The 16542-nt window shown below is 47.4% G+C and overlaps 1 protein-coding gene across 7 annotated transcripts in view; it reads right to left on the minus strand.

Annotated features, from left to right (window-relative positions):
• Positions 1-16542, minus strand: part of ALS2CL (ALS2 C-terminal like) — a 100714-nt gene that overhangs the window by 26262 nt on the left and 57910 nt on the right. For 5 of the 7 annotated variants that reach the window (XM_019529628.1, XM_019529605.1, XM_019529637.1 and 2 more), the window contains exons 2-10: positions 15186-15294; positions 14001-14193; positions 12189-12254; positions 9444-9609; positions 8644-8772; positions 6170-6289; positions 5252-5328; positions 3870-3936; positions 3003-3199 (exon numbers count right to left, since the gene is read on the minus strand). In XM_019529628.1, coding sequence (XP_019385173.1) covers positions 3003-3199; positions 3870-3936; positions 5252-5328; positions 6170-6289; positions 8644-8772; positions 9444-9609; positions 12189-12254; positions 14001-14193; positions 15186-15291 — 1121 coding nt within the window. In that variant the 5' untranslated portion in view covers positions 15292-15294. Of the gene's footprint in view, positions 1-3002; positions 3200-3869; positions 3937-5251; positions 5329-6169; positions 6290-8643; positions 8773-9443; positions 9610-12188; positions 12255-14000; positions 14194-15185; positions 15295-15835; positions 16305-16542 lie in introns of those variants that run through there. The other 2 variants (XM_019529620.1, XM_019529646.1) reach the window with 2 other exon arrangements.

Genomic DNA, 16542 nt, shown 5'->3' on the forward strand with positions numbered 1-16542 from the left:
GCTGGGAAAGATCAGAGTAGCCCTTGGGACGGGTGCAGGGCTAATTTGTGACATGCCTGTCAAAAAGGTTGACTCCCCCCCCACTCATCTAAAGGCTCCAAGTCACTCTATGGATCTGACAAGTGATTCTCAAATGCAAGGAGGTGCCAAAAACGTGCCCAAGTGCCCAGAGATTGACAATGCTCACAAAAGCTTTTAATTTAGAATTACAGATTGCAAAAATAATAATAATAATAATAATAATAATAATAATCTCAGTTACACTTTGCAGATTAGGATGCAGAACTGGAACTCAAGATCTTAATCCTACTCACAGCCCTGCCACTGGCCCAGAAAATACGAATCTTTATCTACTTCCCACTGAAAAGAGGTACTGAGCTCCACTCTGTAAAGCGCTTGGTGATCTACTGATGAAGATCTAGGGATTATTATGCTATAGCATCTAGGAGAGGGAGATAAATAAGTGTACCATTTGAAGAATAGGTGAGGGAGAGGGAGATGTATTGCTAATTGCTTCATCTGTCAGCTTCCACCCCCATGGGGAGTGGAAGGTAAACCAGACAACTCTATGTCACTTGGGGTAAGATGAATTACTCAGGCTTAGCTTCATTTGCTGCAGGATTGGAGTGAATGGATGAAAAAGTTACAGTGAGTCAGCTGATGTACGCTCACAAACAGGAAATCCCCTTTATAACAGGATAATTGTTCAACCATCCCTGCCCCGACCACAGATCAGGACACTATAGTATAAGGTGCTAGCCCTATAGAAAATCCATACGTCCTATAGAAAATCCATACTCCAATTTAGGCACAAAATGAGACAGGAAGGAACAGATGTATGGGCATTATGATGGAAAACCTAGATTTCATAAAATTATGGAGAAGTTGGGCTGGAAGGGACTTCCAGAGATCACCTAATCCAACCCTTTGCTTGAGGCAGAATCATCCCTATCCAAACCAGCCCAGACAAATCCATAATCTAACCTATTAATAAAACCTCAATCAACCCTGACAGCTCTAGACATCACACCCAGCCTGCCACAGGTAAAGCAAGGGGGACTACGACAACCAAAGTCCTGCTGCTATGAGGGTTGTTAAAATACCTGAAGACCTCCCCTTTTGGTCTGTAGTTTCCTCTTTCTTCTCCTTGTCCCCACCCACGTGCTGTTTTCTTTCCTGCATCAGCACAGAGGCTGAGAACCACCTACTAGTTTCCCAAACACATTTAGCAAGAGCTGCAGCACCAGGGTTACACAACACTTGCATATTTGTATTAGCGCATGCACAGAGCAGGGAGCGCATCGGGGATTTAAGTGCTGGAATATAAAAACACAGCGCAGCGCTCATCATGCCAATTTGTGAAATGGGTTTGAAATGCATCTGAATGAGCTTTGACAGTACAGGCACAGAGCCAGCAAGATCAGCAGGATTTGTGCAACCACAGCAGGCCCGCAGAACTGGTGCAAAACTCAGCCAGCCCTTGGAAGGACAGACTCATTCACACGTTAGCAGATCAGTCAAGACATTTTCCTGCTCCCAGATCTCCAACTCTTTAGGGGTCCGGAAGAACTGGACTAAACTAAGGGTTACCGGGATCCAGATATGAATGGCCCATGGCCTAAGAGGTGACCCAGCATAGGACTGTATTATATGAGCAGAAAAGAGCAACCATCCATGGCATCTAGTGCAGATCAGCTCACCAATGACCTTACGCGTCAGTAGGCTTGTTATTACAGCTGGGTTCAGGGTGCACTGAAGGGAGCAAGGGTTGACAATAGAGGTTGTCTAATGGCTTTTCCCAGCTCTGCTACAGACTCCCTACAATGCCTTGGTCAAGTCACATAGTTGCAAGGTCTTCACCTGTGAAGTGGCAAAGCACCTTCCGATTTTAGCAGAGAGACAGGTGCTGTCTCTGGACACATCTACACACGGAGCAAGCCATACGGGGTCCTCATCTAGTAGTTTCTTAAGGCCCTATTTTAAATTAAATTGGAAGCAGAGGGAAGGGTGTGATCTGACAGTATGCTGTAGAGCAGTAAGGGCCAATCTTTCAGGCAGGCATGTCACAAATGAGCTCTGCACCCTCTCCAAGTGCCACTCCGATCTTCATGCCTGCCCGATCTGCTGCTCTGGTTTTGGCTTCCTGCCCCATGCTCCCTGCCTGCTCTGCTGCTCTGCTTTCTGCCCTCTCTGCTGCTGTGCTGCCTGCCCCCGCCTTTCCCCACCCGCCAACCCCGATCTGCCATGTGTCACACAGAGCTGCCCATGCCACTTCTGGCACCCATGCTTCAGGTTGGCCACCCCTGATCTAGACCAAGCAGCAGCCCCATTCTGGAGCTGGGGCGAGGGGCAGCTGCAAGGGAGCTTAGCTTTGAGCGTGAACTACTTTCAACCCAGCAGACACCACTGCATCCGCCACCACTGCGACAGCCACTGCAAAACACCCTTCATCAGGCAGCACAGGGGGTCCAGGCACAGGCTGGGCCCATGGGACTAGATGGATTTGACACCCCTGGGCTAGATGCTGCAAAATTCAAGGCCAGACATTTGCTTTTCTAAAGAACAGGTCTCAATACCAGAGCTACCGTGTCTGGTATGGAGCACTATTCTCTGCATATGACCAGGATTTAATACCCATGAGGAGTGCTTTCATGGTCCTTAGCACATAAGGATCAAGAGTAAATTGGATGCTTATCTTGCTGGGATCCTATGACCCCAGCTGACTTCCTGCCCTTCGGGCGGGGGGCTGGACTCGATGATCTCCCGAGGTCCCTTCCAGCCCTAATGTCTATGAAATCTATGAAATATGCCCTGAAGTTCACAGTACAAACAATACCACCACCAGCAGGTCGGAGAAGGGTCCCTACGGCAGACCGACAAAGTCCTGAGGACAGAAGGAAGCCGACAGACGACCTGCTCCTATTCTGCCTGCAACCAGCCCACGCTACGATGAGTCCCATTCCTTTAAGATCAAAGAGCCGGAAGCAAATGGAAGTCCTTACTTGCCACGTGGTTTCCCCCAACACCATTCTCCTTCGTACGCCGCGTTCTTGAGCCTGCCCTCCGTCTGGAAGATGTGCTTGAAACAGCGACAGATCGGAGGCTCGTTTCCTCCTCCAGCTTTGCTCCATAAAGGGAAGTCTCTCTTCCCGTTCAGCGCCTGACGCACTGCTTGACTCAGCTTCCACTGCCAGACAGCCTGGGGGCACAGAGCAAGGAGAGGATTTGGGCTACAGAAGGAAAGGAGGGGAAAAAACTGCTCGTGGCAAGATGAAAGTGAACAGAAGGCCATCTCCTGGGCCCCCACATAGTCTATCTACCACTGGGTGTCTGGTTTATCCATCATCTTCTGGTCATGTTGAATCAACACAAGGAAATCCCTCCTGGATATTCCTCTACAGCTCCAATGTTAAATGAAAGTGTTTAACACACCATCTAAAAATCTGACTGCCTTGAAAAGCAGGCTGTTTTGGGAATGTAAGCTCTTTTATTGGACCAACTCCGCAGTGGGAGAGATGACAGACAAACTCCCAACGACACAGTTGGCCCAATAAAAGAGATTACCCCTAAATCCATTGCTTCTCACATATTTCCCGGACCATCACAGCTCCAGACACCACTTCTGCTCTACTCCGCTGCGTGGTGGCATACATGGTCTTATAATCAGGAGGAGCATGGAAGTCTTATCTTGACCAGCAAGAGCAATGCAAGGTGGGATCCCAGGGAAAGGGATTTGACATCAAATTTAAATGTATTTTTTAATGTTAAAGCTTCAGTTACTTTTTCGCTCTCCCCTTATTGCTAACAATCAAGTCATCCTTGATATTAAATGTATCACATCTTCAGAGTGGTTCTAGCACTGCACTCACCCTTATCTGTGGCTCCTTGGTGAAGAGGAAGAACGTATCTTCGGGGGTAATGATGCGGAGACTATACCTGCAAAGCACAGGGCAGGATTAGGCGGGGATAACAGTATATCAAGCCGACCTACAAGACTCGCTGCTTTTACACGTTGAACCAATAAGCAAGTAACTGCAACCTGGGGCTTGTGGATGCCACAGCAGCATTTTGTCTCAGCAAAGACAGACCACTGATAAACCCAGGAGCGCTCAAGTGAGGTTTTTCCACCTCATCCTTCAAGTTAGCAGGCAAATAAGAGCCTAAGAGTGGGTGTTGGTGCTAAGCCTGCCTGGAGTGGCCTTACTGATGTCCTTCTATGTTTGGAGCATGCCTTTAGATGCAGAAAGCGAGGGGTATTCAGCCGCAACGTTGCCAGGTTCGGCCACTGGCGTGGGATTGATAGAGCCCTTTGTTAAAGGCCAAAGCAACCACAACATCATCTAACCTGACCTTTTGGTATATCACAGGCACAGGATGCCATCTGGGTACCCCTTCATGGAGGCTGACAAACAGATCTTCCAGCAAGGCTGCTAATCAAGGCCAGGTGCACTGAGGTGAAGCAGGTCTTTCACCTTGGACATGCGTTCAGCCTCTATGTGAGATGCACATCTCTTAAAAGTTGTTCTTCTTGCCATGCCTGCTAGATTAAAGACTCCTTTTTTTACTCAGTGGGTGCAACTACACATTTACTGCACAGTAACCAAAATCATTGCACAGTATGGACATGCGTCTACACATGCATGCCCATACTGCGCAGTAAATATGGTGACTGATGCTGACTTGAGTGTAAATTTGATACCTGCGTTTCGTGGGAATTAAATTTATGCCCAGTTAGTTACTGCAGTTAGTTACTGTGCAGTAACACACATGTAGACGCCTTACTGCTCAGTAACACCGTGCGTGTGGACTGACTTGGGACTAACTTTAGTCCCAAGTGGGACCACACACAGCATTAATGCACTTTAACACCTGCACGTGTGGACTCCACCCTCTTCCCACTTACTGCACAGTATATTTAAGCCGGTGTATATGCACGTGTAGACACACACAGTATTTTCTTCCTGAGACTGTACTCAAAGAGCCCTTGAGTCATCTCAGTCTTTCTAAAGCAGCTCTTCTTTTTTCTAAGGTTATGCTTTGCTGGATGGCATTTTATCGATTCATTTTCAAGATGCCAATAAAAGCAAGCACTGCAAAGGTATTAGCTGCCTGGGAAGCTGCCTAAAATGTGTAGTAATCTCATATCCCGCACCCAGCTCCTGCTCACGTAGCCAAGAAGAAGAAGGACATGGGGCACATGATCTCAAACAGCAAGTTAACCCCCTTCGCCAAGCAGAAGCATTTCACTCACAGTTCTGGGGCCGGCTTCTCCCCACAGGTTGCATCGACCCACAGGACCTTCAGATCAAAACTCTGAAAGCTGCTTCCCTGAGGGCCGCACAAAGAGAAGCAGGTTGGTTAGGTTAGACAACATCACTGTCTTGGGCAGCACTGACAGACCAGGTCTAGCATGGCACCTTGAACCTCCCACTCTACCTTCTCACCCTGATCGCCTCATGCCAACCTGCACTGGAGCAGGGAACGCGAAGGAGGGCCGGGCAGGAAGGGAATTATTTCTATTCAGGGCTTTATTGCATATAATTTTCTAAGGTGAGCTCAAAACTATTGCAGGAAAGAAGGCTTTGGCATGAGTTTTGTGCCTTTTCCCCAATCTGGGTAGGTCTAAAGTTGCTAGTGCATAAACTACTTAGCTCAATGTCTAAGCTCTTGTATAGCTCACGGTGTAGCTGTAGCAACACGACCAAAGCCAGCTGCCCACCTATTTAATATGACATGCTAGAGTCTATGCTACTCACAACTCTGCTTCCATCAGCACCTGACATAGCTAGTTTCCATTTAGCTTGGGGCATATTTGCACAGGATGCTGTGAATACCCTGAAGCCCTTTCCTTACATCTATTTACACCTAGACCTTGAAAACTTTTAACCACTTGCATAAGCATGTACAAATCTGCACCTAATATTAGCTCTCTTCTGGGCTAGCGCGTGGGCCAGCATTCATGCTGGACAGCCATGTACACGCCAACCAGCCAGGAGCCTGGATTTATTAGGAAGGTATCAGTGGCACAATACATTACTAGTGTGCTGGGGGAAAAAAAAATTTTCTGCTGGTGATCAGAAGTGAATCCAACTCTGCTGTAGTTACCAAATCGACAGGGTAGAAAGTCTTAGCATATGCCTACGTTGAAAAGAGTCCAAGACTGACTCACCTGAACCAGCACTAGGGCATCACTGAAGAGCAGTACCTGGTCAGACCGGCCCGTACTGGCAAAAATCGGAAGATTTTTGCTGTCCTCCAGCAGCTTGCGCTCAGGAAGACGGAGTGCATCCTGAAAAGGGAAGACAAGGCATTTTATGAGAAAGAGGTGAAACCCTCTTACTCCTGATCAAGGGCATTGATTAGATTAGGATTAGAGTATATCTTCTTGAAGCAAGACTCCCAGAGAAGCCAGCTGAGGGTTGAGCAGTGGTCCTCAAACTTTCCAGACTCAAGAGAGCCCTTGAAAAATGCCAGCTCTTAGTTTTCACTTCTTTTTCCTTGAAGGGAAACTCCTAAAGTAATCCTTCTGTTGCAAGGAACTCAGAAACTCCACAACAGCCAGAAAGTTTTTAACACTGGATTCCTGTTTGAAATCTCCAGGTTTATCTTGCAACTCATTCTTGTGCACGCAACAGGACTAACATTGCATAGGTCTCCATTGCACCTTTGTAAGCATCCCAAAGCATCCCAGGGTGCATCCCTGTGCATATTCTCTAGACAGGGTGCTCTGGTGCAGGGAGATTTTCCAATCATTGGATGCCTTTCTGTGGTTAGTTTTGTTTCCAGCTATCCATAGCTGCAGGACCCCTAGATAAGGAAGGTAAAATCAACAGAGGTTTAATTCCATCTTTGCTCTCAAGAACAACTGGGTTGTGTGTGCCTGGATACATCTGACCATGGGGGCCTACTTCTAAACCACCTACAGGCCCAGAAAAAGCCAGAGTACTTCTGGTGTGTTCAGGGCTTCATTCGTATTAAGGTTAGCCGCTTTCAATGGGAAGCAAAACGGCAATACCAGGAGCCTCTTACCCACTTCTCTTTTGAAACAAATTGTGTATTTTCCCACCTACGAGATGTCCCCAAATAAAATATGCAACTTGTTTCTGAATAGCAGAATGAAGGGGTGGGGGGAAGAGATAGTCCCTTGAGCATCTCTGCTGGGGAGCAAAGAGAAAACATCCACAGCCAGTAACTTCTGCTTTTTCCTGGCAGAGACTGCCAGTGGCGGAAACTGCTTTATTTCCTGGATCGTAATTTCCAGCAGCTGAATTTTGGAGGAAACGTGTGTGTTGAATGTGGGAAGATATGGCACTTATCCAAATCCCTTAGACCCCATCCTGTGAGTTTACTTCTGGTGGGGCACATCTACATGAAACACTTACTGCGCCTTAGCCTAATAACACTGCGCAGTAGCAGTGGCGTGGCGGTTAAAAATTGTGCTAATCGCCTACCGTGCAGTACTACTGGTAATGTGCAGTAGGTGTCACAAAATAAACATGTGCTGGCGCTATTGTGCAGTAAATGTAGTTACCGTGCATGTACTTAGTACTTCATTAAGCAAGTACTAAACTAAATAGGCAGCAACTAAGGCACATGAATGCATGTGTAGATGCTCCGTGGAGACCCGCTGCAAGAAACTTGCTTAGCTAGAGCCAGATCTTATTAGCAGCTTGCTGCTCCCAGCTGAAGGATCATGGGATCAGAAAGCTAACTAGACAGCCTGCCCATGAGCCCCATATTGTGGCAAATGGTCATGTCCTGGGAGAGGAAGACCTGGGTTTTCCATAAGCCTCTGGAGAAGGTGGAGAAGGAGAGAAGAGTGAGATGGAGTAGCAGCATGGTTTGAACCCTTTAAAAGGAGGCAGGATGGTCTTCTGGGAAGCAGGGTCCTTTCTCAATGAGGATGAAGCAGAAGGAAAGCCGGGCTCCTGGGATGGGAGGCTTGACAGGACTCGCAAGGACTGAGAAGGGATTGTTTGATGTGTTGTTGAAGACGGTAGTGGGAAGACTGGCACAGGAAACTTATGCTATGACTGGGAAGTAGGGATGTTAAATTTGACTCTTCAGGAAAGCCAAATTAAACCCTGGGCATTCTGGAGGTCACTGGGGATGTCTGAACAGACCCTGAGACAACGGCTACGGAAACTAACCCAAGATTGCAAGGACTTGCGTGTCCACCATTATGGCTGCCTGGAACCGTAAGGGAGGCCTTGCAATGATCACACCTTTGGTAAAGAGGAATGAAGCCCTCAATCACAGAAAATAAGGGTGGGAAGGAATCTCAGGAGGTCACATCTAGTCCAGCCCCCTGCTCCAAGGCTTTGTCAAGCCAGGCCTTAAAAACCTCCAAGGATGGAGACTGCACCACCTCTCTCTGTTCCAGTGCTGAGCCACTCCCCTACTGAAAAAGTTTTTCCTAATATCCAACCTCAACTTCCCTTGCTGTGACTTGAGCCCATTGCTCCTTGTCCTGTCATCTGCCCCCACTGAGACGAGCCCAGCTCCATCCTCTTTGCAACCCCCCTGCAGGGAGTTAATCCATGGACGTTGCTAGTGCAAGCTCAATGCTGCTCTAGACTGCCAATAGGACTGCCACAGGATGCCAGAGATGGGACGACCATCCAGTCCATATTTATGACTCACTGTGAGTTTGTGCCCCAAGGATCTCCACAGGGCTTTGGTCAAACTGGCTTCATCCAGCACTTGGCTGATGAAAGACTGCAGCTCTGCATATTCCTTGATGGCACTGGTAATCAGGTCTCTCTCAGGGCACTGTTGAGCAGGGAAAGAGAGTTTAGGAATATTTCGGCATCCAGCATATCTACCCCTTCCTATGTCCAAACCAAAAGAGCAGCTATGAATTGCCAGCCTGCAATTCCTTGATCTCTTAGGAGACCTTGTGGCCTCGTCATTAGAGCAATGGGCTGTGGGTCAAGCCTCCTGGGTCCAAACCCTATTTCCAATGCATCTGTTACACTGGGCAGTACCGTACCCCTATCGTCTGTCAGATGTACTACTCCAGAGCCATTTCACTCAGTATGTGGGCCTCTGAAGAGCATCTGGGCATTTGGATGCTGCCAAATTCCCAGCCAGAAAGCTGCTTTGGGGATCATGTTGGCAGTGGTAGGGAATGAGTGACAGCTGCATTAACCCCTTCACCACTACCGCCAAGGAGCCCCGTGGTCTGGGTCTGATAAGAAACCCATTAGAATTAACACTTTTGATCTATGTGATGTGGGTCCGATTTTTTTTCTCTTCTATGACCAAGACCTTTACTGTAAAATGCTTAAAGACACTCAAGCAGAACAAATAACTCACACTGATAAAAGACCACCACCTGGGAAACCCTATTAATAAGCGTTTTGGTACAGATGTAAGTCACCTTTGTTATCAAAGCCCCACAGCTCTGGCATGAGGCTATCCCGGCATGCAAAGGTTAGTACCTTTCCAGTGGCCTCGCTCAACCTGGTAAGGATGAGGGAATACTGCTGGACGTGCTCTCGGATGGGTTTCTGGAGGATGGTATGCAAGGCCATGGATACGGAGGTCTCTGGGATCCCATCTGTGAGAAATTGCTTCAGCGCTGTCTTGTGATTCTTCCAAGCTTCGCTATGGGATTGAATCATGGCACAACTTCATTATCCAGTGGTATTATTCAGCCCCCCACAGTGAAGAGCTCTGCTTTTTTCTATCTATCTAAATGACGAGGCGACACGACAGCCTTGGGAGCTTTTTAGAGGACAACCCTGGTGAATATACCACACGACAAGCGTACGGCATTCAGGCCGCGTTATAGTCCAGCAAGCGAGCCGCTGGACTGCAGACCAATATGGTACAACTATATTAGAGCTGCTGTTTAAGCTTGGGGGGAAAAATCCCTTTGCAAAGGAGGGCAAATCAATTGAAAGGTGCTCCCAAAATAGTAGCCACTATAGCATTACTTCCCCACGGACTGAATTATGCATGAGGGACAATGCAGCAGCAAACCAAAGCTGATCAAACAACTCAGATTAAACCCTAAAACCAGAGGAGTTCAGTTTTTGTGTCTTCGCAGTGGCCTTTTTGACAGTGCTTGGACAATGGTTGACACCATACTACAAGAAAACCCAGGCTGCTCCTGGCCCCAGCATCAGGGGTGTTGAAACACAGTCGACTAGAGACAATTCTTCTTTAGTCGCTCACTGAACAAAACTGACCAGGAGCGCAGACCAAAGGAAAGTTATGCGTGCAGCATCAGGAGAGAGGGAGTTGACAAGCAGGCTGCAGATCTGCACTATTCCTTCAAGCAAATCCAAAAAACCCCTCTAAAAAACAACTTTCAAACAGAAGGAGAAAGCTTTCAGTGTGAGTTTTACAGGCTTGGTGAGAAATTCTCAGTCTTCGGGGTTCCCGACAGTCCATCTGGAGAGACACTGAGTGCTCATAAAACCATTTTCCCTTATAAGATCAACTCTAAAAGGGCCAAGCGTCCATTGGTTCCAATCATCTGATTCCTTCCCACAGTTATTTTGCAGGAAAAAAGTCAGATTCAGTCTTGTTCATTTATGCTGGCCTCTAAATCATTGCTATTAAAAGGATTGTTTGCTTGGGCTTTCCACACCATACAAGTTGAAAAGTTGCACAAGACGTAATCAAGTTGCTCCATTTGGGCTCTTGTTCCAAAAATTAAGATTATTCATTCTGGGTCCTAAGCCTTTTCATCTTCCTATTCTCTGCCTCACTTCTCAGCCAAATTTGCTGGTAGGTGTCAGGACAGGGAACCATATAGGATCCTTTCTCACCAAGACAAGGATGGGACACAACCACTGACTGGTCCTTCTCCTGGTCCAAGAGTAGCAGCATCCTCTTGCTAACATACAGTGATGCACTAAGCACCATCTTCTGAAGCATGATATCTCTCCTTCCCACAGAGGAGCCAAACACTCAGCTGAGTCACTTTATTCGAGTTAAGACATTTCATGCTCTCGTGATGAATACGGTGCTTAGAAACCATCACACTTCAATCTCTACCTCAGTGGTTCCCAACCTCAGACAGACTGTGCACCACCGATTTAAAACAATGCAACCTTCAGCACTACCAGCAATTATTTGTCATATAAAGTAATTATAATCTGTTCATGCATACCATGGACAGGTTGTCTGCGTAATAATGGTGGTATGCTTACCGCCATTTGGGAACTGCCGCGCCTTAATACTAGTGTTGAGTACTTATTTGCAAGTTAACAGAAACCGTATCAAAATCCTTCTCCTCTAACCAAGCCTATCAGCACTGACACCTTGCATTGACCATTCTTGCAGAGGAGACTAGCATCTCCCCTACACTACTATTAGGTGTACCACTTGGACTCATCTTTCAGGACAGAAGCACATCAGCACTGCTACACTGGGATCAGAGAGGATCAAGCCACACACAGCCTGGTGTTGTGCCAAAATGAAGGGGGATGTCTTAAAAAGGAAGCAGCTTCTCACTTAGCCCCACCTAAACGTCCCAGGAACTGGACCAGTTCAGCCTGGTCAGATGAAGGACTTCATTACAGGAGTAAGAAAACCCACAGCCTGTCCAAGCCTGGAGAGAGAGAGGCACGTGCCCAAATCCACCAGAGAGCTCAGACAATCAGACTTGTATTCAGTGTGAGCACAGGGTCTTCGGTGGTTCAAGATATGATATTCAAGGTGCATGAAATAGCCTGAGCACCACAAAGGTGGCACAATGTCGTGAAGCAGCAGGCGCCACTTTCTAGCTGTGGCAGATAGTTTTAGATAAAGACAGATGGTGAACGTGACCAAGTTTGGGAAGTGGGGAAGCAGCCATGTGTTTACAGCAGAAGTCATTCACCCCGGTGTGGGTCAAGATGGTGTTGTTATGACTCAGCATTGCACCACAATGACACAGCAACTAAATGCAGAAGCAACCTGCATGGAAGTTGGCGGGACATGCAGACTCACTGTGACAGTGGGATCACTGCAAAACAGGACCCCCATGCCACCTCTTTGATAGACAGGCTGGGTCACAAGATGATGAAGCCCTTTCTCCCCATATATCATTGGTGCCTTGCTCACTGCCTCTCTCTTATCAGCCATGGGACCCCAAGACCAGCCTAAAAGTCCCACTCCATTATAATTCCACCATTCAAAATGGATGTATTACTTAATGCTGGACAGGAGATCAATGAGTCTAAGCCACTAACCTTTTATTCTTTGCAGCTTGGTCAAAGCTCTGAACTACAACACAGTTTGAAAAAGTTGTGAAGTACCTGTTGGTAAAAAAAAATAAATAAATATATAGACAAAGTTAAGTTAGGACTTAGCTACCAGGTTTCAGCAATGCTGGTGGTGACTTTGAAAGTCTGCGCCAGCTCGCTCCATACCTAGAGAGGCAGCTGGAGACAGGGCCCACCACATCTGATCTTGTAACTCACTCCACAGGTTTCACCCACATTAGGTCCTCTCCAGTGTCTTCCCACCATTAAGATATTCTCCTGACACTCAACCTAACACCCCTTGTGCTCATACAACAGCAGCCCTAAAGAACTAAACTGCAGGGAAAGGACTACAACCCCAGGTCTATACGTACAACTTTCTGTCACTCAAGATCAAGAGCCAAGTCTGCACTCAGCACAGACTCAAAGTAATGTGCATGGTTTTGCCACTAGAGGGGAAGAGAAAGACGGTTTGTCAAGAGTGTGCAATGGGGAGTGTCACTAGGTATTTGAATTACTCTGGCTATTCTGCCAGGAATTTAATCAGCATTTGTTAGATCCATTCCCATCCCATCTCCTTCTTGCTGCTTCCCAGAAGCTTGAAAATCCATGGGCTTTGTAATGGGGTGGCCCCCTTAGGCACATGCACACACAAGGGCACACTAAAGTCAGATCCATCTGATCAGGACAAAGACCACAGGTGTCAGCGCAAGGGCTGGGCAGACAGACAGATGCTGTTTGGTGGGAAATGCAGCAATTAAGATTTTTCAGTCCAGAATGAAAATGGTTTTTGGAAACGAGATTCCAGATGTCTTTGGGGTGGCTCAGCTTGACCTTTACCTTTACGCGCGCACGCGCGCGCGCACACACACACACACACACACATGCACACTACTTTTCAGTTCGTTTTTGACACGCACCACTTTTCAATACCTTTTTATACAAAAACAATGAGCTTTGCTTCCAAGTCGACTTCTAAACATATCTGAAGTTTTCTACCGCAAAATTGCCGAAATCAGGAGATTTCAACAAATCATAAAAAAGGAAGATCCCCCCCCCACACACACACGCACACAAAACGGAACTGCTGAAAGCAGCACTTCTTTATTTTGACCACAACCCACACAAACTCAAATTGAAAAAGTCACATAGCCCTTGGTTAAAGTCTAATACTGGGAGGAGGGAGGGAGGGAGTCTGCAGGCAGATGTGGCTCCCAGTCCAACCTGCAAGCTCAGGCCCAGGTACCTAGATAAACTCAGGCAATACCAGGAGTAGGTAGGGTGTAGTAACTAATAAAAGTCAATCTATTGCTAAGAACATCTCTATCATGTAGCACACAGCAGCAACCCAGCTCTACAGTTCATCTCAGTTGACAACTGAAATCATAGACCATAGCAGAGCCCCAAACCTGCTAACACTTATTCATGCTTACCACTGACAGCTGTGTTTCAACAAGTCCTAGTGATGGTTGTTACTCCATCATGATGTGCTACAAGCCAGTCTCTCAATAGACGTTTCCATCTCCCCGTACATCGTCCTCCTATAAACCATCCCACTGTGATCCCAGCAACGCCTTTACGGGCTCGTGGCTCAGAGACATCGATTATTTCCCTGACACTCCAGGTTTTTTTTTAAATCTCTGGCGCAAACATGATCACGAGATCATAAGTAAGTTAAACCTTCTCGGAAGCAATAGCCATCGCTAGAGAGAGGACACCCATTAGATCGCCCAGTGCTAATCCTATAGTCTACCGGTTTGCTCCTATAAGCTACCTTGCAAAGACATTATCTATACTTACTGGATGTAGTGCCTGAGAAACAGGTCAGCCTTCCAAATGATGTAGATGTCTTGGATGTGGAAGGACGTGGACGTGCTGAACTTCTGCCGTAGGGCTCGGTGGTGGTCCTCCGTCACGTCCCAGAGAGCATGGAATCGGTCATTCAACAGCAGCAAAAGTTTGAAGTTTTCTTTTCCTTTCTGATCATAAGGTTCTTGGAAAGAGGGAGGGGGGGGAAGGACACCACAATGTCTAGAGAAGTGGTTCGCAAACTTCTTCAACTTGAGGGACCCCTGGGAAATGTCAGCTCTTAGTTTTCACTCCTTTTTTGACTACAGAAAAGTAATAGAGCAGGGTTGTTTTCTTTTCTGTTGCAAACAACTCCAAAAGACCATAACTGTGGCTTTCTGTTTGAAGCCTCTGGGTTGATCGTGTGAATCATGTTTGCAAACCTAAGAGTCCCCAAGTTGTGTAGCACCCCATGACACCCTTGGAAAGATCTCAAGGAAGCCTGGGGTGCTGTGGTGTCCTGGGTGAGTCGCAGGTCTAGAGACTTCATGTAAGGCACAGATAGGACTGGAAGGGATGGCAGGGTTTATCTATCTAGTTTGCCCTGATGCACACAGTAGAGTACATTAGTCTGTTTGCCAATACATTTTATGTGTCTTCATATGCAGACAGGCATTTGACACGCTGACTTGTTGCAAGAGGTGTCCCTGGGCAGTCCCCCAGCCATTAGGCACATTTGTGTCGCTCCATCGATGTTTATGGAGCTGTTTATACTGGCTGAAAACCTGACTCCACGGGTTATATTCCCACACCAGAGTAAGGCAGGAGAAACACAGGGGAGGGGACGTTGCCAGGAATGAACTGTCAGACTCCACCCGCCAGACTTAAGCAAGCCTGAAGGCAAAAGCAAGACCGTGGATGGCATTTAAACCAGGACTGTCGGTGGCCAGGAGAAAGGAAAGGGTCTCCATGTCTCCAATGGTCTCACCATACCTTAGCTTCCAGTAGAGCAAGAGAAAGCGCCTCATGGTCCCAGAAAAAGGCTTGCACCGGAGGTCACTCATAACCTACCAACCTCACTATCCAGTTTGGGTCTAAACAACATTTATTCCCATCCCCTCCTGCGAAAACCTACCCAACAAGCTCTGCTTTCAGACGAGAAGCAGCAAATAATTATGGGAAGAGGAGGGGACTTACCTGCTTGCAACATGGGCTTGAGAATGATGGAGTCAATCCGGGCTAGACATGCCGAGAAGGTTTCTTCCTCTCGCAGAAGTGACGTTATGCCTTCAGCAGTGCCCATGTCCTAAACGCAACACGCAAGAGCTTTACAGAGATCCCAAATGATTCATATTGCAGTCCTTCCTATAGCCCAAATTTGTCCTTCATGCTTGGTGTTGCCCAGTCCCTACCCTAGGAAGCAGTCGGACACACAGTACTAGTAGCATGTATTAGTTGCTCCGGGACTTTATAGTAAGGAGCGAACATACAGAGGCTTGCAGTAGATGCTGTTACAACGAGTGGGGAGTAGCCCGGTTTGCTGGGAGCAAACTCACCTCCAGGATTAAACGGACTAGAGAAGCAGAGACATGACACTTGCAAGAAGTAACTTTACCCTGCGTCCAAGTGAGTCGCCGTGTAGTAGGGCCCTTTGTTGAAAAGTCGAGCCCAAGTTATTTCTACAAGTGCTAAATTCACATTCCCAACTGAAACCCATGTATGTACAAAGCAGCCACACTGAGCATCAGACCACATTTCCTGCCTCAGATTATCTAATGCTAGCGTGCAGAAGCCCAGCTCTGCTGGAAGCCAGAAGACAACTCTACATTGCCACAAAAGCCACCTACCGCCACAGCAGCTCTGCCCACATCCCACTTCTTCAGGGGAACAGAAAACCTCCCTTCCTTTTCTAAGCACAAACTAGCTACGTCTGGCACCCGGGAGGATTTGCCCAAAATGGAAGTACCAAGCCACAGCGATGAACCCACGTGAACACATTCCCAGGGCTTCCTCCTTTTCTAGACAGAGATAAACATGCTTGAGAAAGCAAGCGTTGCCAACTAATGTCACAGAAGACTAGCAGGGAAAGGAGCCAAGGGAAAGAAATGCAGGGTGTGGTTTGCAGATATTGCTAACCAGAAAAAAAAATGCAACTCTGAGGGCATGGACAGATGTACAGAAGGAGAGAAATGGCCTTTAAGGAGCACAATTCAGCATTAGCTGTCACGGTGTAAGTGTTTCATCTGCCTATTCCTAACCTGCAGCGATTTACCCCCAAATGAAACAGGGAGGAAAGTTACTGCAGTTTAGCTTCACTTGGGAGGGGACAGATGGAAGCGGTACACCTGACTCAAATGGACAGCAGTAAGCCGCCCGCCTCTCCAGCCCCTGTCCCGTGCCATGAGATCACTTTCATATGAAGAAGCACCTGTACAAGCCTTTTTTTTATCGGTGTGAAGGCAAGCAATGAGGGGCTGCCGCTTTGAATCTGTCCCAGATTCGCAGCATTGTGCAGGGATCAGAAAACAGCGGGTTCGCCCTTGCAGGGGGGCAG

Source organism: Crocodylus porosus, unplaced genomic scaffold (genome assembly GCF_001723895.1).
Source record: "Crocodylus porosus isolate Cpor-Errol unplaced genomic scaffold, CroPor_comp1, whole genome shotgun sequence".
In the NCBI taxonomy this organism is placed as follows: Eukaryota; Metazoa; Chordata; order Crocodylia; family Crocodylidae; genus Crocodylus; species Crocodylus porosus.